At 44.5% G+C, this 23,515-nt stretch overlaps 1 protein-coding gene across 1 annotated transcript in view; it reads left to right on the forward strand.

The window, feature by feature from the left end:
- The window catches only part of GUCY2C (guanylate cyclase 2C), a 1,344,189-nt gene that overhangs the window by 803,547 nt on the left and 517,127 nt on the right, over positions 1-23,515 (forward strand). The window contains exon 20 of the mRNA XM_077452503.1: positions 2,848-2,939. Within this exon, the coding sequence (XP_077308629.1) occupies positions 2,848-2,939 (92 nt within the window). The remainder of the gene's footprint in view (positions 1-2,847; positions 2,940-23,515) is intronic.

A 23,515-nucleotide genomic window follows, 5' to 3' on the forward strand; every position in this document is an offset into this window, starting at 1 on the left:
TTCTTTTAGAATTGCTCCTGGGTTCTCCCCAACCTGTTGAGAGTGGCATCATAGCCAATGCAGTAGTGTAGTTTGTGAAAAGTTCTTCTCCCACTTTTCGAGTTTACCCGCAACCTTTTCGAGTGCAGGAGCATTTGTTTTTTCTTGTTACTGATTCATACTGTGAATAGTCTAAGGTTATTAGTGGTGTACACCAAGGTTCAGTGTTGGGACCCTTACTTTTTAATATACCGTATTTATAAATGATATAGGGTCTGGGATTGAATGTGGACTAGACTCCCTTAAGAGTAGGTTTTAAAAAACCTGGATTTTTTCCTAAATGCACAAAATATATTTTTTGTGAACTAGATGGACTTACAAATAAATATGTTAAAAGTGTGGCGTGCCCCCTCAATTCTTTGTAGAACCACCTTTCACTGCAATTACAGCTGCAAATCTTTTTGGGTATGTTTCTACCAGCTTTGCACATCTAGAGAGTGACATTTTTGGCCATTCTTCTTTGCAAAATAGCCCAAGCTCTGTCACACTGGATGGAGAGCGTCTTTGAACAGCGATTTTCAAGTCTTGCCACAAATTCTCGATTGGATTTAGGTCTGGACTTTGACTGGGCCATTCTAACACATGAATATGCTTTGATCTAAACCACAGGTGTCAAACACAAGGCCCACGGGCTGAATCCCACCCTCCAGGCCATTTCACATGACCCTCACACCTCTCCTGCAGCTGCAGGAGAGCTCCAGCCCTCCTCTGGCCCTCCTCCAGACCCCTACTATCTGCTTTCAAGCAATGCATCCAGCCTCTTCCCAGCAGCAACATAAGGAAGGGGGTGCACTGTGATGTAAGGGAGAGTAGGGGACTCAACTTCTGATGGTAGGGTGGTTCTTGGCATCTAGTGTAAGGGGAGGGGATGCGCTGGACATCTAATCTTACAGATACAACTGGCCCATTTGAGGACAATCATAATTCTGATGTGGCCCATGATGAAACTGAGTTTGACACCCCTGATCTAAACCATTCCACTGTAGCTCTGGCTGTATGTTTTGGGTCGCTGTCCTGCTGGAATGTGAACCTTCGCCCCAGTCTCTAGTCTTTTGCAGACTCTAACAGGTTTTCTTCTAAGCCCTTGTATACACTATCGGAGATTCCGACGGAGTGTGTCCAATCGGACCGTTTTGTCGGATAATCCGACTGTGTGTGGTCTCCATTGGATACTCCAACAGGCCAAGTTTTCCAACTTGTCCGTAAAATTTTCTGACAAAATGCTCCGATCGGACATACTCCGATCATGTGTAGCCTACTCCGACGGACAAAGTGCCACGCATGCTCCGATCAAATTCCTAGACCAAAGCTATTGGCTAGCCTGAGCCTAGTCCAGTCGTAATGAAATAACGTCATCACCTTATGTACAATTGGATTTTCTGACAACTTTGTCCGACCGTGTGTATGCAACAGTTTCGGACAAAATCCGTTGGACAAAATCCAATGGATTTGGTTGTCAGAATGTCCGACCGTGTGTACAAGGTCTAAGAATGCCTTGTATTTGGCTCCATCCATCTTCCCATCAACTCTGACCAGCTTCTCTGACCCTGCTGAAGAAAATGATGCCCACAACATGATGCTGCCACCACCATGTTTCACGGTGGGGATGGTGTATTCAGGGCTATGTGCAGTGTTAGTTTTTCAGCCACACGTAGAGTTTTGCTTTTAGGCCAAAAAGTTAAATTTTGGTCTCATCTGACGAGAGCACCTTCTTCCACATGTTTTCTGTGTCCACCACATGGCTTCTCGCAAACTGCAAACAGGACTTTTCATTGCTTTCTTTCAACAACAGCTTTCTTCTTGCCACTCTTTCATAAAGGCCAGATGTGTGAAGTGCACAATCAATAGCTGTCCTGTGAACAGATTCTCCCACCTGAGCTGTGGAACTCTGTAGCTCCTCCAGTTTTTCCATGGGCCTCTTGGCTGCTTCTCTGATGAATGCTCTCCTTGCCCAGCCTGTCAGTTTAGGTGGATGGCCATGTCTTGATAAGTTTGCAGTTGTGCCATATTATTTTACGCTTTAAACTTCTCTACAACTTTATCTCTGACCTGTCTGGTGTGTTTGTTGGCCTTCATAAAGCTGTTTGTTCACTAAGGTTCTCTAAAAACCACTGAAGGCTTCACAGAACAGCTGTATTTATATAGAGATTAAATTACAGACAGGTGGACTCTATTTCCTAATTAGGTGCCTTCTGGAGGCAATTGGATTTTAGTTGGGTTTATCAGAGTAAAGGGGGCTGAATACAAATGCACACCACACTTTTAACATATTTATTCGTAAAAAAAATTTAAAACCATTTCTCATTTTCCTTCCACTTTGTGTTGGTCTATCACATCAAATCCCAATAAAATACATTTACGTTTTGGGTTGTAAAAACTTAATTTACCTTTCCTACCTCTTTTTTTTTTTTTTCCAACTATCAACTTGTTACTACAAAACAGCTTTAACACGTGTACCATGATTTATATTGTGCTGAACATTACTTATCTACTTAAATAAAAAAAAAATGTAAACTAAATTTGAAAGAGATTCAATGTTGTTTGATTAAACTAAAGGACACTTATATTATATCGTATTTATTGGCATATAACACGTATAACATGTGTCTTCCTTCATTGCAATATAGAATGTTTAATCATAATAGTACGGTTCCAGCAAGATAGCAAGGCAAATCTGTTGCATGCTGTGCCATAACTGTAGTCTGCACCATGTTCTTAAATTATGTCACAAATTAAGATTGGAGAACAAATTGGAGGAAACAAGGTTTACTAGACTTTACTGTGCTTCATTATCATGTGTTCTGTCAGGTTTATATACTCGTCAAGAGCTGCTGGGAGGAGGATCCAGAGAGGAGACCGGACTTCAAGAAAATTGAAAACGCATTGGCTAAAGTCTTTAGGTATTGTTCTTGTCAGTAATATAAGCAGATAACATTTATTAAATAATATTTTTTTTTATTAAGTGTATCTAACTTTAATTTATCAAGTTTAATAAATTTAATCTTAAGCACTCTTAAACATTTTTCGGAGGTGCTTAGACTAGAGTAGTGATGGGTTAGAACAGTGGTGTTCAACCTATGTACCAGGGGCCTGAAACAAACTCATATTCTGAAGGACTGCATGCTATACTGTATGGAAAGTGTTTCAGCAACCAGCAATTTAAATTCAACAAATAAATCCCAACCCCCTCGCCCGAGCGATCTCCGCTGAGCAGGAAGATGACAGGTCTGTCTCTGCACACTGCGCAGGGACGGACCTGTCACAGCGCCGCTCTCCCCTATGGAAGATCGGGTGACGACGGACTGCAGTGACCGCCGTCGCTCGATCCGATGACGGATGGAAAAACTTTTTCGGATCGGAGCGGGTCGGATGTCAGCGGACATGTCATCGCTGACATCCAACGCTCCATAGAGCTCTATGGAGCATCCGTTCAGGTCCGCCTGAAAAACTGACAGGCGGACCTGAACGCATAGGTAGTGTGAAAGGGGCCTATTTGTTTTTAATTTATAGTGCCACATTAAAAAAATGCTTTGTACTAGAATTAAGTTTGTAGTTAATCCTAATTAGTTTTTCACTTTTAATTCAAAAATTTTAGTGACCCCTAATTATTTTTTTATTAAAGTGGTGTTGCACATAAAATATACAAATTCACCAAAATTCCTAAACATTTTTTAAAAAATTTGGATTTTTTTTAACTCACCTCTAAATGCCTGTTGTTAGGGGGTCCCTCGTAGTCTGCCTCCTTCAGTGCCTGGGCTCTTGGCGTCACTTCCCCTCAGTGCAAGAAGGGCTCAGCTCTGCCCCCTCCCTCCTGCCAGTCATCTGGGACACGTGACAGATCCCAGGATGACTGCGCGGCCAATCACAGCGCTTGTGAAGCCGCAGCTGGGTGCCCACAGTTAGTCGGTGCCGCCGAGCGGAGGGGGGAATGAGCAGGTCTTCGTTCACCTGCATCACTGGACCCTGGGACAGGTAAGTGTCCGATTATTAAAGAGGAAGTAAACCCTGATGGGTTTACTTCCTCTTTCATTCCCTGCAAAGGCAAAGCATAATGGACTACTATGCATCGCATAGTAGCCCTTTATGTGTCACTTACCTGACACAGGAGCCAGCGATGTCACCGCTGTCCCCTGTAGTCCGGCACATCCATCTTTTTGGTGGGGTCTCGCAGCTCCGCCGCTGTCATTCGGCGGAGCCGCGATGACGTCACTCCCGCGCATGCGCACGGGAGCCGACACACGCGGCAGTTCCTTTGTTGGAAATGCCGCGCTCAGTGCGCATGCGCCGTAGACAGCGGTGCCTGTCTTCGGGCAAATATCTCCTAAACCGTATAGGTTTAGGAGATATTTCTTGGACCTACAGGTAAGCCTTAATCTAGGCTTACCTGTAGGTCAAAGTGGTTTGTAAGGGTTTACAACCACTTTAAAAGTTAGCAGCTGCAGTATTTGTAGCTGCTGACTTTAATTTTTTTTTTTTTTTTTTTTTAGGGGAACTCCTCTTTAACTTCCTTGCTCCCTTCCTCTAGCTTTTTTTTACTATTTAAATATGGACATTATGATTACTGTCCAATGATCACCTGTTTACATCTGCATCCATTCAGGTGCATTTTTTTTAACCACTTGACCTCTGGAAAGTTTTACTCCTTTCATTACCAGGGCATTTTTTGCTATCCAGCACTATGCTACTTTATTTGGCAATTGCTCAGCCATCAACACTGTACGCAACTAAAATTTATATAATTTTTCTCACACATAGTTTACTATTTAATCACCACTGGTATATAAACAAAAAATACCAAACATTTAGACAATAACCCACATTCTGTATTATAACATTTTGCAAACAAATACTCTTTCTTCATAAATTTAGGCCAAAATGTAGTCTGCTACATTCCTTGTGCAAAAATAACCCAATCAGTTTATATATATTTGAAAATTGATCTGTTGTGATGTACTGGCTGCTTATCTCATTTCTTGAGGCCCTGAAATGCCTGGACAGTACCAATATCCCCCAAATTATCCCTTTGTGGAAAGTAGAAAGTCCAAGGTATTTGGTAAGAGGCATGGTGAGTTTTCAGAAGTTGTAATTTTTTGTCAAGGTTGGGAAAATGAAGAAATTAAATAAAATGTGTTTTTTTTTTCACAATATTTTTCTTACATACTGTTACTGATACCAGTTACTTACTGTTATAATCAATAGTTTTAACTGTCATGAATGGCTTTCATTCATAACAGCTTGCTTACCATTGTGAAGCTGTGATCTGCTACAGCTAATCACATGGTAGAGGGTGCCAGGTACCATATGATAGCAGTGGGCCAATCACAGCATCACAGTAGTAAGTAAGCTGTCATTAATGGAAGACGTTCATGCCTGTTTTGCTAACATGTAGTCATGTGATTGCTATGTTTGGTCATAGCGATAACGTGAAATCCTAGCGGCTCACAGCAGACGGGTACCGAGCACCATGATTGGCATTGTCCACTAATCCCAATTGTCATGGGATCGCACCTCTGCACACACCAGAAAGCGCTAGTGCATATGTGCTGAGTGGCATATTAGTATGTTGCTTAGCCTGGAGCTGATGCCCACCAGCAGAAATGTACTGTGGGTGGGCAGCAAGTGGTTAAATGGAACAAATCTCCATTTTTTTCTGTTTAAAGAAATGGAAGCGGACCTAAACAGATGCAAAGGGACAAATGATAAATGTATGCATCTTTGTTTGCACAGGTTGTTAGGAACCAGCACCCATTAGCATCCTAACAACCATGACTCATACCTGCTGTCAGCAGAGAATTCTGTAAACAAAAGAGCTGACAAAAGAAAGGCTCTTTTGGTTTCAAATGGATTCTGGTGGGGGGGGGGGGGCACCTCATACCAAGAAGGGAAAAAAAATGGTTTGAGATCTACTATAAACATACCTCCCAACTTTTGAATGAGGGAGTTAATGAGTTGTGGCGCACATAATGGCAAAATGTGGGTATGGCCAACATTTTAATGGTGGGAGGGGCTTAGTTTAAAAAAAAACAGCTATCTCACCTTTCACAAATGTCCCCCCAGCTCTCTCACCAATGCCCCCACCCTAGCTTTCTCAGCAATCCCCCCCAGTTCTCTCACCAATGCTCTCCCCAGCTCTCTCACCAATGCCCCCCTCCTCTCTTAGAAATGCCCCCCAGCTCTCACCAATGCCCCCTCCTCTCTTAGTAATACCCCCCAGCTCACTCACCAAATGCTCCCTCCTCTCTTAGTTATACCCCCAGCTCTCTCACCAACTCCCCCTCCTCTTTTACTAATTCCCCCCAGCTTTCTCACCAACTCCCCCCTCCTCTCTTACTAATGCCCCCCCGCTCTCTCTCTCTCTCGCTCTCTCTCTCTCTCTATATATATATATATATATATATATATATATATATATATATATATCATTTTTTTTTTTAAATAGAGTGCACTCCAATGACCCTTACACTGACTTACCTGATTCCTACAATGACCACTACACTGGCCTACCTCTGATTCCTACAATGACCACTACACTGGCCTACCTCTGATTCCTACAATGACCACTACACTAACCTACCTGATTCCTATACTGACCCTTACACTGACCTACCTGATTCCTATGACCACTACACTAAACTCCCCGATTCCTACAATGACCACTACACTGACCTACCAGATTCCTACAATGACCACTACATTGACCTACCTGATTCCTACCCCTCCATTAAGGGGGTATGTAGCATCCTCAGCTCTGAGGGGCTCATGCTGGGACTTGCAGTCTTTCACTTTTGGGGGTGTCACATCCCCCAAAAATTAAGGACTACAACATTAACTCCTTAGCTCTAAGAATGTAACTCCCTCCAAAATCGAAGGACTACAAGTCCCAGTATGAACCCATGAGATCTAAGGGTCTATCTCTCTTAGATCTCACAGGTTCATGCTGGGACTTGTAGTCCTTCATTAGGAGGATGGGATCAGTTACAGTGGTGAGGGTGGATGAGTGGCAGTGCTCGGGGGATGGGTTCAGAGGCTGAGCTTGGGGGGATTACTAACTGGGGGTGGGTGAATGAGAGAGATGGGGGGTGGGAGAGTGAGAGAGATGGGGGGTGGGAGAGTGAGAGAGATGGGGGTGGGAGAGAGATAGGGGTTGCATGGGTGAGAGATCAGGACAGGTGGAGGTGGAGCCAGAGCCAGTGCTACAGTGGCTCAGCTTGTCAATGTCCCCTGTATTCCAGACTTCTTCCTTTCTTTTAATGGGGGGGGGGAGGGCACGGAGCTACTAGCCCCGGGATTTCAGCCCAGGTCTGCTGGACCCCTCAATTGCGGGAAGGTCCTGCGGAATCCGGGATGGTTGAGAGATATGTATAAATCTATACCAGGCCTTTATCCGAGCATGCAGCCTGGCACGCCAGGAAAGGGGGGGGGGGGCAAACATGAGTAGGTACTTTCAGCCTCCCTACCCCGGCAAAGCAGTGATATATGATAAAATAATAAAATAATGTGGTTTATTAACCACTTGCTTACTGGGCACTTAAACCCCCCTCATGCCCAGACCAATTTTCAGCTTTCAGCGCTGATGCACTTTGAATGACAATTGCGTGGGCATACAACATTGTACCCAAATGAAATTTTTATAATTTTTTCCCCACAAATAGAGCTTTCTTTTGGTGGTATTTAATTACAGCTGGGAGTTTTATTTTTTGCTAAACAAACAAAAAAAGATGCAAAAAAAAAAAATCATGTTTAATAGTTTGTTATAAAATTTTGCAAAGACGTAATTTTTCTCCTTCATTGAAGTGCGCTGATGAGGTGGCACTGATAGGCTGCATTGATGGGCACTGATAGGCTGCACTGGTGGGCACTGATAGGCATAGTTAAGGCGGCACTAATAGGCACAGATAAGGTGGCACCGATAGGCACAGATAAGGCAGTACTGATGGGCACAGATAAGGCGGCACTGATGGGCAAAGATTGGCACAGATAAGATGGCACGGATGGGTGGCACGGATGGGTGGCACGGATGGGGGGCACTAAGGGACACTGATAGGTACCACTGATAGATGGGCACTGATAGGTGGCACTGATAGGTGGCTCTGATAGGTGGCACTGCTGGGCACTGAAGGGCGGCACTGATGGGCACTGATGGGCACTGGTAGATGACACTGATGGGCACGGATATGTGGCACTGGGGTGCAGCACCGTTGTTGAGGCAGATCGTGGGCACTGCTGGGTGGCACTGTGGGCACTGCTGGGTGGCACTATGGGCACTGACGGGGGGCACTTATTTTTTAATGAGGTGGCACTGGCAGGGGGCAGGTGGGCACAGGAAGGGCTGGCCGTGATCGGGACTGATGTCCCGATCACGGCCGCCGATGATCGGCTCTTTTTTTTTCTCTCCTCACGCTGTCAGCGCGAGGAGGAATAATAGCTGATTACCGGCTCTGTTGTCTCACATGATCAGCTGTCATTGGCTGACAGCTGATCACGTGGTAAGGGGTCGGGATCGACCCCTTGCTCGGATCAGTGATCAGGCGAGTCTCATAGACTCGCCGATCACAGAGCGCGCCGCGCGCGCCCCTCAGGGGGCGCACAGGCCGCTCGTGCGCGGGACGACGTCAATAGACCCGGCAAAGGAGGTCCGCTCTGTAGCCGTCATTCAGCTATAGCGTGGGTCTCAAGTATGACAGTAAAACAACAATATACAGTATCTCACAAAAGTGAGTACATCCCTCACATTTGTGTAAACATTTTATTATATCTTTCCATGTGACAATACTGAAGAAGTTACACTTTGCTACAATGTAAATTAGTGAGTGTACAGCTTGTATAACAGTGTAAATTTGCTGTCCCCTCAAAATAACTCAACACACAGCCATTAATGTCTAAACCGCTGGTAACAAAAGTGAGTACACCCCTAAGTTAAAATGTCAAAATTGGGCCAAAAGTGCAAATGTTTTGTGTGGCCACCATTATTTTCCAGCACTACCTTAACCCTCTTGGGGGCATGGAGTTCACCAGAGCTTCACAGGTTGCCACTGGAGTTCTCTTCCACTCCTCCATGACGACATCACGGAGCTGGTGTATGTTAGAGATCTTGCTCTCCTCCACCTTCCCTTTGAGGACGCCCCACAGATGCTCGATAGGGTTTAGGTCTGAAGACTGCTGCTTGGCCAGTCCATCACCTTTACCCTCAACTTCTTTAGCAAGACAGTGGTCATCTTTGAGGTGTGTTTTGGGTCATTATTATGTCACAGTACATGTTGACATTCATGAATCCCTCAATGAACTGTAGCTCCCCTGTGCTGGCAGCACTCATGCAACTCCGGACCATGACACTCCCACCACCATGCTTGACTGTAGGCAAGACACACTTGTCTTTGTACTCCTCACCTGGTTGTCACCACACACACTCAACACCATCTGAACCAAATAAATTTATCTTGGTCTCATCAGACCACAGGACATGGTAATCCATGTCCTTAGTCTGCTTGTCTTCAGAAAACTGTTTGCTAGCTTTCTGGTGCATCATCTTTAGAAGAAGCTTCCTTCTGCAGACCAATTCGATGCAGTGTGCAGCATATGGTCTGAGCACTGACAGGCTGACCCCCTTACCCTTCAATGTCTACAGCAATGCTGGCAGCACTCATACGTCTATTTCCCAAAGACAACCTCTGGATATGATGCTGAGCACGTGCACTCAACATCTTTGGTCGACCATGGCAAGGCCTGTTCTGAGTGGAACCTGTCCTGTTAAACCGCTGTATGGTCTTGGCCAATGTGCAGCAGCTCAGGTTCAGGGTATTGGCAAACTTTTATTGCCTATACCATCTTTATGTAGAGAAACAATTATTTTTTCCAGCTCCTCAGAGAGTTCTTTGCCATGAGGTGCCATGTTGAACTTTCAGTGTACAGTATGAGAGAGTGAGAGCGATAACACCACATTTAACACACCTGCTCCCCATTCACACCTGGGACCTTGTAACACTAATGAGTCACATGACACTCGGGAGGGAAAATGGCTAATTGGACCCAATTTGGACATTTTCACTTAGGGGTTTACTCACTTTTGTTGCCAGCGGTTTAGACATTAATGGCTGTGTTTTGAATTATTTTGAGGGGACAGCAAATTTACACTGTTATACAAGCTATACACTCACTACTTTACATTGTAGCAATGTTTCATTTCTTCTGTGTTGTCGTATGAAAAGTTATAATAAAATAATTACAAAAATGTGAGGGGTGTATTCTGATTTTTGAAACACTGTAACTAACATAAACTAAGAATATAAACCAGTAAGCATAATGGGTGAGAGTGATCACTAACCCAGCTAACCAAGCTAACTATGTATGGAGGGCAGGGCAGGGTAAGACTAGGAAGAGTAGTCAGTATTAGAGCCAGGGTCATACAGATCAGGCAGATGGAGCAGGGAGCAAGCCAGGACAGGGAGAGGGTACACAGGAGCAGGAATAAGCAGGCAGTTGAGAGATCAGGAATGGGACCTGGAGCTGAATGCAGGATATGCAGGTCAGAGTTACTATGTAACTATGTAACATGGGCAAAACACCAAGACAAGATGGAGTTGCAGAGGAGGGACTAAATATACCACCATCAGTCAGAGTAAGCTGATGACTAATTTTTAGGAACTTCTGGCTGCTGAGAGACACCTGCTGTTGGACACCAGAACTAAACCCTAATGGTGTGCCACAGTGCCACCAGCAGGTGAAGCCATTCCTGATAAAAGGTCTCTTCCCCTCAACCCTGGCCTGGTAGTTGTGAGGGTACGTGGGGGGTCTTCTCTCTGTGTTATGGGCGTTAGCCATTTCCAAGAAGGTGGCAGCAGTGCTAGTACACTGTGACCATGAGAGGCAGGAAGTGATGTGGCCTCTGTGACTAGTTTGCTGGCTAGAGCTTTTCCAGGATGGCGATCTGAGCATGCTCAGGCACTGATATCCTCATTAATGGCAAATGTGAGTTTTAAACGGTTTTATGGCATTTTTGGGCAACAAATGGTGGAGCTCGCCTACTCATGCATGCTGGATGCTTATGTGGTCATTGTTTGCAGGTATGTTTTCCATTTTTATGGCATTCACTTGGGCTTTTCCTATCTCCTTCTCAGTGTTGCTCTAGGATCAGTGTGCTCTTTATGGCATTTACCTGAGCTCTTCCAATCTCCTTCTCAATGCTTGCTCTGGAATTACTGTGTTGGGCTCGGCTTCCACTAGTGAGATTTGTCACTGCAAAGTCACCTCCCATGATTTCCAATGAGTGCCGTTCATATCTGTGTCCATAGACTTGAAGAATACACAGGTATTGCTTCAAGTCGCATCAAATTTGCAGCAAAACCACGCGACTTTCAGGTCGCAGTAGTGGAGACATAGCCTTCTGCTGTTTTTCATTTCAATCTGCTGTTATGCACTGTTTCTATGGGGAACACTGTCTAGGCAGACCACCCATTGCTTTCAACTAGTTCAGATCCGCGCTATAACCGAATGACGGCTACAGCGTGGACCTGCTTTTCCGGGAGTACGTCTATTGACATCTTCCCATGCCCGAGCGGCCTGCACGCACCCTGTGATCAGCGAGTCTATGAGACTCTCTGGATCACAGATCCCGACCCCTTACCACGTGATCAGCTTTCAGCCAATGACAGCAGATCATGTGATATAAACAGAGCTGGTAATCATCTATTTTTTCTCCTCGCACTGACAATAGCTGATCACCGGTGGCTGTGATAGGGACATCGGTCCCGATTAAGAAGATTGCCTTAAGCTCATCTGTGCCACCTGCCAGTGTCACCTGGCAGTACACAACAGTGCCACCTATCAGTGCCCACAGTGCCATCTATCAGTGCCCACAATCCGTGCCTCATCAACAATGCCGCCCATCAGTGGCACCCTTCAGGGCCTATCTGTGGCCATCAGTGCTGCCTTAACTGTGCCTATCAGTGCCCACCAGTGCCGCCTCATCAGCGCATATCAATGAAGGAGAAAAATTACCTGTTTGAAAAATTGTATAACAAACTATGAAACATGATTTTTTTTACATAATTTTCCATCTTTTTTTGTTTGTTTAGCAAAAAATAAAAACCCCAGCTGTGATTAAATACCACCAAAATAAAGCTCTATTTGTGTGAAAAAAAATGATAAAAATTTAATTTGGGTACAGTGTTGTATGACCGCGCAATTGTCTTTCAAAATGCATCAGCGCTGAAAGCTGAAAATTGATCTGGGCAGGAGGGGGGTTTAAGTGCCCAGTAAGCAAGTGGTTAAGGTATAGGGATTACGTAAGTAGTGAAGATTGAGTCCTATAGTCCTGTAAGGACCACAAGATCGAGGGAGCCTTCTGAAGGTCAAGACAAGTCATCATCAAAGAACAGACATCCAGGCAATGTTAATTAAGGTCATCATCTCACCCCTCATTATCATTGCTCCCCGTTTACCAACATCACAAGTTACCAGCCCTAATAGTCACTGTATTTGTGGTAGAAAGTCTTTGCCTGCCAAGCTAGTATGTCAAGTCTGCCTGGAGCAAGTTCCATACAGCCCTGCAAGGTCCTCAAGATGGAGGGAGCCTGCTAAAAGCCAGAACAGTCACCATTCAAAAGCAGACATCCAGGCAACATTTATAAATGTCATCATCTCACCTCTCATGATTATTGCTCCCCATTTACAAACACCATAGATTATCAGCCCTAATGTGTGCTGCATTTGTGGTGAAAAGTCATTGCTTGACAAGCTGGCATGTCAAGTCCACTTGGAGCAAAGAAGGGGATGTCTGGAAAGTAGCCGCCTTGATTAAAGAATCGGCCAAAGAGTTAATGCATGAAACCTGTACTCCCCAGTCAGTGGCTGAATTGCCAAGCACTTCCAACTGGAGCCAGTAGGTGGTGTCCAAATTGGAAAGCTTGCCATGGGAAGAATGCATTAAAGGGGCCACAAGCTTTGAAGATTGCTCAATAGAGCCTTTTTACAAGGGCAGCTAAGGACGCAATTGCCTGGGGTGAAGTGGAAGACACTCTCTACAAGGTTAAAAAGTACTCATTCTCTTCACTGAACAACTGGAGGAGTTAATCCTGGAAAAATTGAAGGGGTCAGAGAAAAATGCCCGTATAAACAGGCTGTCAAAATTGTATACCCTGAAAAAGCTAAAGTCAACCTGCATCAGCCTCCTCCGATGGTGGATGCATCAGTAATATAGCTGGCATGTCACCTTGCTGTCACATTCAAGGAGTCCGAAAATTAGATTATATTGGCATGACACTGGTCAAAAAATTCTGGTCCAGTTTGTAGCTAGAGTGAAAAAATAAATTGGCAATCGTGAAGGTTCCAGTTACCCAGGGGAGATGAGGATTTGGTTCACCTCTGTTCCTAGCAAAAAAAAATGAAAATAAAAATCATGTAATCTGCCCAGTGCTAAAGTTGAAGAAAAAAAAAAAAACTCAACAAGCACAGGAAGTTGGAGTTGTGCAAGATGGAAAAACCTCCTATCAATTATATTATCGATAAAACAGGGAGTCTGGATGCTCTGTAGGTTTATCAGACACCTACTTTTCCCAATTCACCCTCAATTCCTCTACCAGTTTCAGTGCCTCCCCTTCGGTCTGTACATCTCCCCCAGGGCATTCATAAAGATCTTACTGTCTGCAATAGCAATGGATAAATTCAGTAGAAAGTCCACAAGGGAATATCGGTCCACTAATAGAGGAAGCCAAAGGTGCTTTGGGAGTGAAGTCCTCTTCCAGCAGTACAGTGCCGGAGTATCTTTTGTTCTTCATAACCGACTAATTGTTTTTGGATGGAACATTATCACACCAAACCCCAGCTAGACGCATTTTAAAGAGCAGGCTGCTCAAAGTCATGGAATGTTAAGCTTATTAGGCATAGTATTGAATGCTCTTGAACTGAGTAGTGCCTAAAGCATTCTATGGTTCACTCCTTTTTAGAAAGAGTAGAAAGATTGTTACTACGTCTAGACAGCAGTGGAAGGGTGGAAGTCTTATGCCCTGTACACACGACCAGCTTTCCCGTCAGAATAAACTCTGAAGGTTTTTCTGACGGAGTTCCAACAGAATTCCGCTGAAACTGTCTTGCGTACACACGATCATACCAAAGTCCGACCATCAAGAACCCGGTGACATACGACGGGAATAGAAAAAGGAAGTTCAATAGCCACTGCCCCACCCTTTGGGCTCCTTCTGCTAATCTGGTGTTAATAGAAGTTTGATTAGAGATGAGTCGCACTTTTTAGACTCCTGCTTTTTCAGATCGTTTTACTGCTGTTCAGTTTGTGCTTGTGGGTTTGTATCTGGTTGTCAGTGTGTGCAGTCAGTTGGTATCTGTTTTTCAGTGCGTTCTTGTCTGCTCGCTGATTTTCAGCTTGCTCTTCACAGGCCTTGCTGTTCTTCAGTGCATTCTGTTAAGTTCACTCTGACCAGCTGACCGTTTTGAAACCATGTTGCAGGTACGTACTGGTCATAGCGTTCGTGCTGTGTGGGGGCTTGGTGTTGGGGTTTATACTTTGACCCAAGTCCAGTCCATGAACAGGGTGGAGAGGAGTTCATGGACCAATAATTGGTTACTCCAGCATGACCAATTCTCGCACATGCCTCTGCTTCATGAGATCCAGGAGAATAATCCTGATGATTTCAGGAACTTTCTCAGGATGACGGACCCTGTTTTTCACCGTCTTTTGGCTTTGATCACCCCTTATATTATATAGCAGGACACTTGCATGCGGAAAGTCATAACACCGGAGCAGAGGCTAGCCACCACCTTGCGGTACTTGGCGACTGGGAAAGGCCTGCAGGACCTCAAGTTCTTGACAGGCATCTCACCCCAGGCTCTGGGGATCATTATTCCAGAGACCTGTTCTGCTATTATTCAGGTACTGCAGAAGGACTATATTAGGGTAAGTTGTCTCCTTTAACATCACATTATATGTATTTAATGTGTGATAATGTATTGTATTTATTTCATCATTCCCTAATTGCCATGATTGTAATGTCCCCTTTATACTCAGGCAAGCTGTAAGCTGTTAATGCTCCTTTTTTGGCCTTCATGCATATTTGCCTTCGCTAACCTCCCCAGCATTCTATCCTGGGCCCATATACACCTATAGCCTAGTCACTTAAAAATGTATTTTGTCAGCTCCATTGTTGTGCTTCACCTAAAACACCCCCTAAAATGTGTACAAATGTTATGTGTGTCCTTAAATTCTTTTATAACCCCCCCCCCCCAAATTTTTTTACGATGGGCCATCAGAGGGGGGAGGAATCTGATAATTGGACCTAATATTTTTGTCTTGAAATACTCCTTTAAAAAAGTATGTCGGCCAAGAATGTTTTTGTTTAATTTGCTTGCAATGTTATGTGCAAAAGTACTTATATATTTTTTCTGTTTTGACTCCACAGTTCCCTTCAACACCACAGGAATGGCAGACTGTGGCCTCCCATTTTGCCGACCATTGCGACTTTAATAACTGTGGAGGGGCTATAGATGGGAAGCACGTCCACATCGTGCCACCACCCCATTCGGGGTCTTACTATTATAACTATTAGGGGTATAATAGTATAGTGTTAATGGCGGTGGTATCGTGTTCCTCTGTGGACGTGGGGAAGAATGGCCGGATGGCGGAGTCTTCACCCAGACGGAGTTTTACCAAACTCCCCAGACTAGTGGCATTGCCACCTGATGTGGACAACGTGGAAGGACTCCCATTCATCTTTCTTGCTGATGTACCATTTGGTTTGGACGAGCACCTGATGAGGCCATTCCCCCAAAGGACCCTCATCCTGGAGAGGAGGGTTTTTAACTACTGGCTGACCAGAGCGGGAAGAGTTGTTGGAAATACCTTTGGGATAATGGCCTGCCGGTTCTGCCTGTTTCTGACAGCAATCCATATGGCGGAATACAAAATCAACCATATCATCCTATCCTAATGCATATTGCACAATTTTTTAAGGAAAAATGCCCAAAATTATATTGCCTTAGTTGGGCCTGAAGCCGGACTTCCTGTTAATCTCCTGACAGGCTTGGATACTGGCTGTACTGGCTTGGCCCCCCAAAGCGCCCGTGAAGTTCAGCACAAATATGTAAATTCTTTTATGGGTAGGGGGCCATTGCTATGCTAAAAAAAAACAATATCTGATAAAATTTGAATAAAATAGAATTTTCTTTATTGCTTGTGTTTGTTTTTGACTGTCTCCTAGGTTCTCCTATAGTGCACTTGTAGTGCCAAGTGGATTTTCCTTTAGTAAATAAGCCCTATTGTCACTGTAAACACAAAATGACTTCAAAAACTGGTATTGACCATTGAAAGAAGAAGCCACACATTGATAAGCAAAGTGTTTACTCTGTGCACATTCACACTTGTGCGTTCTAAAATATTTGGGTAAAAATTTATTTTTTTGTTCGGTTTTTATACATTTTTTTTTGTTTTTTGTTCAAAATAGGTATGTTTAATAACATAACATACAAAACTCTGGAACTTACAAAGTTCAACGTAGAAAACCAGAAGGCAATATCAGACATTATATGTCTTAAATGTCTGGATATTGCCTTCATCAGATAGGCTGATGTCACTCCTGTAAAAGCCAAATTTTGAAGATGAACACAATTTGTGAATCAAAATGGGTATTTACCACCTAATCCCATACCTAATTTCAACATGTGCAATCTGCCATCATGGGGGATCAATGGACGTGTTTTGGGGTGCAACCCCTTCCTCTCACCTACTTCATTTGGGAGGAAGGGGTTGCACCCACAAAACGTGTACACTGAAATCCCCTGATGGCAGATAGCACATGTTGGCACACCGTGTACATCTTCAAAATTTGGCTTTTACTAATTACAAAAAAATTGTGTTTTTAGAACAAATGTTAAAATGGTTGCATTTTGAAGATCTTTTAAATTCTCCCCAACGCATCAATCATGTTCTTAATTTGTTATTCAAGAAAATGTTGTTTCTTTCTTATGATGTCGATTTCATGATTCCATGTCATGATGTCCTGGATTAGGAGTTGTGCACTTGTGAATTTTTGAGCTTGCTCTTCCACAACCAGCAAATCACCTAAACATTTTGGGAAAAAAACATGTATTATAGATATGCAGGTATACATATATTAGCTGGGGCATCAGACACTGACCTGTTGTGGTGACAAGTTCGCACACTTCCTCCACCTCTCCTTCCTCCAGATCCTCGGGGGTGTGGTGTTTTTGGGAGATCCCCTTCTTTTTCAGGTAGGGATGTTCCTGGTGTCCTCAAAGTCTTTGGTCCCCTATGAGAATGAAACAAAAGGTATACTTTAACACACAGATATTTAGGCATGACCAAATGTATTTAACCTGTATTTGCTGAAAACATCGTATTTAATTAACGAACGATGTTTACTATGACCGATTACTGTGCCCACTAACCTGAAACTTGCCATTTTAAAATGTCCTACAGTAAAGAAAATCACATGGTGCAGCATGCAAGTAATAATAAGAATCCAAACACACGACAACTACTTACTTATTCTAAGCACTTTCTTAATCCTTCTATACTGATCCTGCTCCCTTAGTTTCAGGTATAACCAGCAGTTCCTTATTTGCTCCTTTGATCGTCATACCCCAAAATTTGTGTGCATACTCTTCACAACTTTTGTCATGATTTTGGCCTTTCTCACATTCGGGTTGGTTTATGGTCCATTTTTGCCATCATAGTCATTCCTACTCAAGATGTCCACCATCTCACCAAAGGACATATTTGAGGCCTTAAATCTTTGCCTACAGGGTCGGGACATTTCTGCCTCTGGGCTTTCCTCCTTGTTACTCAAATTATTATCACACACCTGCTGTGTCTCCACCATGTCGCTCCTACTGCTCGCTGAAGAGAAGGGGACGTCAGGGGCGGGTGACGCATGTGCAGTGTATATAAAGTAACACACATGTGTCATACGTATGCTCGGTGTGCTGAGGAAGGAGGACGAACATTCTAACAAAGGTAAAATCTTAACTTTGGTACATCAGTGGCCTATAATGCTTCAAGACTGAGGCCTATATTGGGATATGATTATGAGAGTTTAGGCTGACATTAGTGTTTTTGTCTTGTGTATTGTCTTACAGAAAATATAAATTACTTTAAGGACCCAGAATTTATGGCCAGTTTCATTGACAAGTACAGGGAGATGAGGAATTTGTGGGAGGTGAAACAGAGCTTATATTATAATAAACAAGCTAGGAGGTCAACGCTGGAGAAACTTCTGGAATTTATGAAGACTCGGGTCCCCGATGCAACCATCGTGTTCTTGGAAAATAAAATTGTGATCTTGAGGAACATGTATAAGAAGGAGCATAATAAGATCCAGAAATCATTCCGATCAGGAGCATCAGCAGCACAATTGTATGTCCACAGGCTGTGGTACTTCAACAAGCTGTGTTTTCTGGAGGACCAGACTGAAGCCAGGGAATCTCTTTCTACCCTTCCCTGCAGCCTTCCCCTCCACCCTTCCCTCAACATCAGCAGAGGCTGATGAGGGGCAACCTGGGCCTTCCATCCTGGAAGAAGTGGATGTGCCCAGCTGGAGCCAGGTATATAATTTTTTGACATATTTATTGTCCTAATATTAATGATGTTAACTAGATGTTATAATCAATAACAAATTAATGATTTTTTAAAAAGTGATTTACATATCAAGACAGTAGGGGCCAAAATGTTTGTGACAAGAATGAAAAATACCAGGGTCAGAATGATAGTCTTTTCTATTTATTAGCATTCAATTTGCAAGCCATGAGCTGAAAATTGTGTGTGATTGATGAACCAAAAACTAAAACTATGTCCCTTTTTTATCCACAGGATGAGCTCAGCCAGGAGGAGGGTTTGGAAAGTGGCAGTCATGAGGAGGCTGTGCCCAGTGGCAGCCAGGAGGAGGCCGTGACCAGTGTCAGCCAGGAGGAGGGCAGGCCCAGTGTCAGCCAGAAGGTGAGCAGGCCCAGTAGGAGCCTCACCCAATCACAGGTGCCTCCCCTCTGCCTTACAACCAAAAGGCCCAGAAAGGGGATGATGGAGGAGGAGGTAGCACTGGGCCTCATTGGGAAAGCAAGTGATGTCCTCAGGAGCCACCCCGATGCTGAAGAGGCATATGGCTGCTATCTAGCAACTAGATTGCTGAAATTGGAGGAGGGCCAATGCCTCCTCTGTGAAGGAATTATTGTTGAGGCCCTTCAGAAGGAGTTGAGGGGCCAGCTGACTGAGAACAGCCACATATATGAGCTTGCCCATCCTCCTCCTCCTGCCACAAGTCAACCACCAGAGCCACAGCCTCCAAGGAAGGCTGTAGGGAAGCGTGGAGGGAAGGCTGCAGCGAAGAGAAGAAAGTGATGACCTGGCTTAAGTCTGGTCTGACAGAAGATGCAAGCTGGTGTAGTACCACAGCCTGGGGACATATATGTCAGCTCCTGCTGGTCCTGATCTCTGGGAGTCCTGGACCAGATTGTGCTCCAAATTATATGGACTCCTCAAGCTAACAATTTTATTTTCCACAGACTTGATGTGTGCCCTGGGAGCCAAAAGGCTTTGCAAATTCCAAAAGTTTCTCCAGCGCTGCCTCCCTCTTTATTTTGTTACCCAGAATAAATGGAGATTTTATTTTCTGAAAATACTTGCCTACCGTATATACTCGAGTATAAGCCGAGATTTTCAGCCTCTTTTTTGAGGCTGAAAGTGCCCCCCTCGGCTTATACTCGAGTCATCGCTGTCTGCCCGCTCGATCAGCGTGTCGAGCAGACAGACAGCGGCCATTCTATTCAAAAGCCGCGCCTCCGGCTCCGCCTTCGCCTGTGATAGGCGGAACACTGAATTTCCCAGCAGCCTGTGTTCCGCCTATCACGGACGTCGTATCATCCTCGTACTACGGACGAGGATGATACGACGTCTGTGATAGGCGGAACACAGGCTGCTGGGAAATTCAGTGTTCCGCCTATCACAGGCGAAGGCGGCGGCGCAGCTTTTGAACTTACAATGGCCGCCGACGAAGAGGGCACGGGACGGCACGGCACGGGACGGGACGGGACGGGGGCAAGGCAAGGCACGACACGGGACGGATGCAAGGAGGCAAGGCCCGGCACGGGACGGAGGCAAGGAGGCAAGGCACGGGACGGAGGCTCGGGACAAAGGTAGGCTGGACACACACACACACACACACACACACACACACACACACACACACACACACACACACGGATGGAGACACACACAGGGATGGATGGATGGATGGATGGAGACACACACACACAGGGATGGATGGATGGATGGATGGATGGAGACACACACACACAGGGATGGATGGATGGATGGATGGAGACACACACACACAGGGATGGATGGATGGATGGACACACACACACACAGGGATGGATGGACGGACACACAGGGATGGACGGACACACAGGGATGGACGGACACACAGGGATGGACGGACACACAGGGATGGACGGACACACACACAGGGATGGACAGGCATGTCTCACCCTCGGCTTATACACGAGTCAATAAGTTTGCCAGTTTTTTTGGGGGTAAATTGGGGGCCTCGGCTTATATTCGGGTCGGCCTATACTCGAGTATATACGGTATGTGTTTTTATTCAAATAGGACAGTTTGTGAGTAGGCAGGTACTTTTCTAAAAGACAATGTCAAATTAACAAGGGACACAAACCTCCTTGAGGTTAATAAAAAATACAAGATAATAATGTTATTGTGAAAACTTGACACACAAAAAAAAATATATATGGAGATCACTAGAAAATAACTTTTCAATAATCCAAAAAAAGGAGATCTTGATGAAATAAAAAAAAGATGACTATAAAAAAAATAATTGTAAACATTATTATGGAGATCGGGCTTTTAAAAAATACAACATTATTCATGAAATCAGGAGAAATAATCAAGAAATAAGTTTGTGAGAACTCTGTGTGAACTCTGTGTGAATATGAGCAGCAAAACAACATCCTTCTAGCATAATAAAGAAGAAAAGAATGCACTGCATTGAAAGATCACAGAATTTGCTGCATGAGAAATGTGCTAGCTCTATTACGAACGCTAGTTTTACCACACCAAGCGATTCTGTCTTATACTTGCTTCATGAGTTGTTCTTGGTCCATCGGAATAGCATAGAGACAGGTGGTTTTCCTGATAGGAATTGGCTCTGTTGGAAATATTTAGAACATGTTCCATTTCTAGGTCTGTCAGAATTTTCGACATAAAAAGTCAGATGGGGCATACACACGATCGGAATATACGATGAAAAGCTCCCGTCTGACTTTTTCTGTCAGAAATTCCGCTCGTGTGTACACGGCATTAGGCTGTCAGTGGAACTTTCTGTATCAATAATTGCAAATATACAATTTTGGCTTAGGATTAGGGATGGGCGAACGGTTTGGACCAAGCATAAGTTCGGCCGAACTTTGGTTGTTCGAACAACGAACATTATGCGGTGTTCGTGGCAAATTTGAAAGCCGCGGGTCACTATTAACGTCTGTGGGACACTAATCTGAAAAACCAAAAGTGCTAATTTTAAAGGCTTATATGCAAGTTATTGTCATGAAAAGTGTTTGGGGACCTGGGTCCTGCCCCAGGGCACATGTATCAATGCAAATTTATTTTTTAAAAACTGATGTTTTTTCAGGAGCAGTGATTTTTTTTTTAATGTTTAAAGTGAAACAATAAAAATGAAATAATTCTTTAAAACTCATGGGTGTCTATAGTAGCCTGTAAAGTACCGCATTTCCCCTTGTTTAGAACAGTACAGTAGCAAAATGACATTTCTAAAGGAAAAACTGATCACGGCTGTAATGAATTGTCGGGTCTCAGCAATAAAATGGCATGGGTCCCCCCCCCCCCCAGGTCCATTACCAGGCCCCTTGGGTCTGGCATGAATATTAAGGAGAACCCCAAACCAAAACATTTTAAAAAAATTGGGTGGTGGTACCCCCAAAATCCACACCAGGCCCTTCAGGTCTGGTATGGAAATTAAGGGGAACCCTGAGCCAAATTAAAACAAAAAGGCATAGGGGACCCCCCAAAATCCATACCAGACCCGAATCTGGTATTGACCTAAGGGGAACCCTGCGCCAAAATTAAAAAGAAAATGGCATGTGGTCCCCTCAAAATCCATACCAGACCCTTATCCAAGCACGCAACCCGGCAAGCCACAGGAAAAGGGGGGGGGGGGCGAGAGACCGCCAAACCGGGCCACATGCCATCAACATGGGGAGGTCTGACCCCAAAGCACCTTGTCCCCTTGCCTGGTGGTTGTGGGGGTATGTGGACAGGGGGCTTATCGGAATCTGGAAGGCACCTTTAACAAGGGGACCCCCAGATCCCGGCCCTCCTATGTGAATTGGTAACTGGGTACATTGTACCCCTACCATTTCACAAAAAAAGTGCCAAACATGATAAAAAAGACAAGCGACAGCTTGGGACTAGTCTTTTATTAAAAAAATAAAAAAAATAAAAATGTCCAGCGATGTAAATTCACGCAACCCGAAGGACCGAAAAAGAAAAAAAAATGCAGTTCCGCCGACATGGGAGGCTCCCGCTGAGTGACACTTCTTCTTGGTGACAGCTGTTATACAGCTGAGGGCAGGGCCATCCGGGACGTAAACAGGCGACCCCGCCCCCCTCCGATGCCATGGGGAAGTAATTGTCACATCATAACTGTGCTCCACTTAGTCTGTAAACACAGCAGAGGCATGGAAAGCTATAGGAGGGCGGACACATATACAATAACCCTGCACAAGGAGAGAGATAGAAGCTGTTACCAGTTTTATTACAGTAAGTCCTACACAGAGGCAATGTTCAAGAGTTGTTTCTGTTGTAGACAGAAATATTCTGGAAGAAATGCACACAGCACACCAAGATTCAAGTAAGAATACACATGCCTTCTGTATTTAGACTGTATTGTTTAGCAAAGCACTGGCACCGATATTAATTATACACAAGTGTCCCACTTACTATATGTGTGTGAGTGTACATAATAAAATATATATATATTATTAACACCAATGTCAGTGCTACATCAGGGCTTTCATCCAGTAAGGGGGCAGATGAAACGTCTTCCAGGCAGTGGCGGAATTATAGGGGTCGCCAAGATCGCCATGGCGACTGGGCCCCTTGCTGCAGGGGGCCCTTGAGGGTCCCCTGTACTCTTCCATAGGAGGGGAGGCTGAGAGGAGCTCCCCGATCATCAGCCGAACTGAAATCGGCACTATGCAGGGAGCTTCTCACATTAGGGTAAAGTGAAAGCACAGCGTGTGCTCTTTGTCTCCCCCTACAGTGCAGTACCCGGCAGGAAGAGCCAAGGTAAATGTCTGCCGTTTTTTTTTTATAAAGCCGCGTACACACGGGCGGACTGTATGGCCAACTTAGTCCGTCGAAACACATTTCAGCGGACAGTCCGCTCGTGTGTGGGCTTCAGCGGACTTTTTCAGCGTGCAGTCTGGC

The sequence above is a fragment of the Lithobates pipiens genome, unplaced genomic scaffold (genome assembly GCF_037356315.1).
Source record: "Lithobates pipiens isolate NorthernLeopardFrog02 unplaced genomic scaffold, aLitPip1_a1.2 Scaffold_23, whole genome shotgun sequence".
Taxonomy (NCBI): domain Eukaryota; kingdom Metazoa; phylum Chordata; class Amphibia; order Anura; family Ranidae; genus Lithobates; species Lithobates pipiens.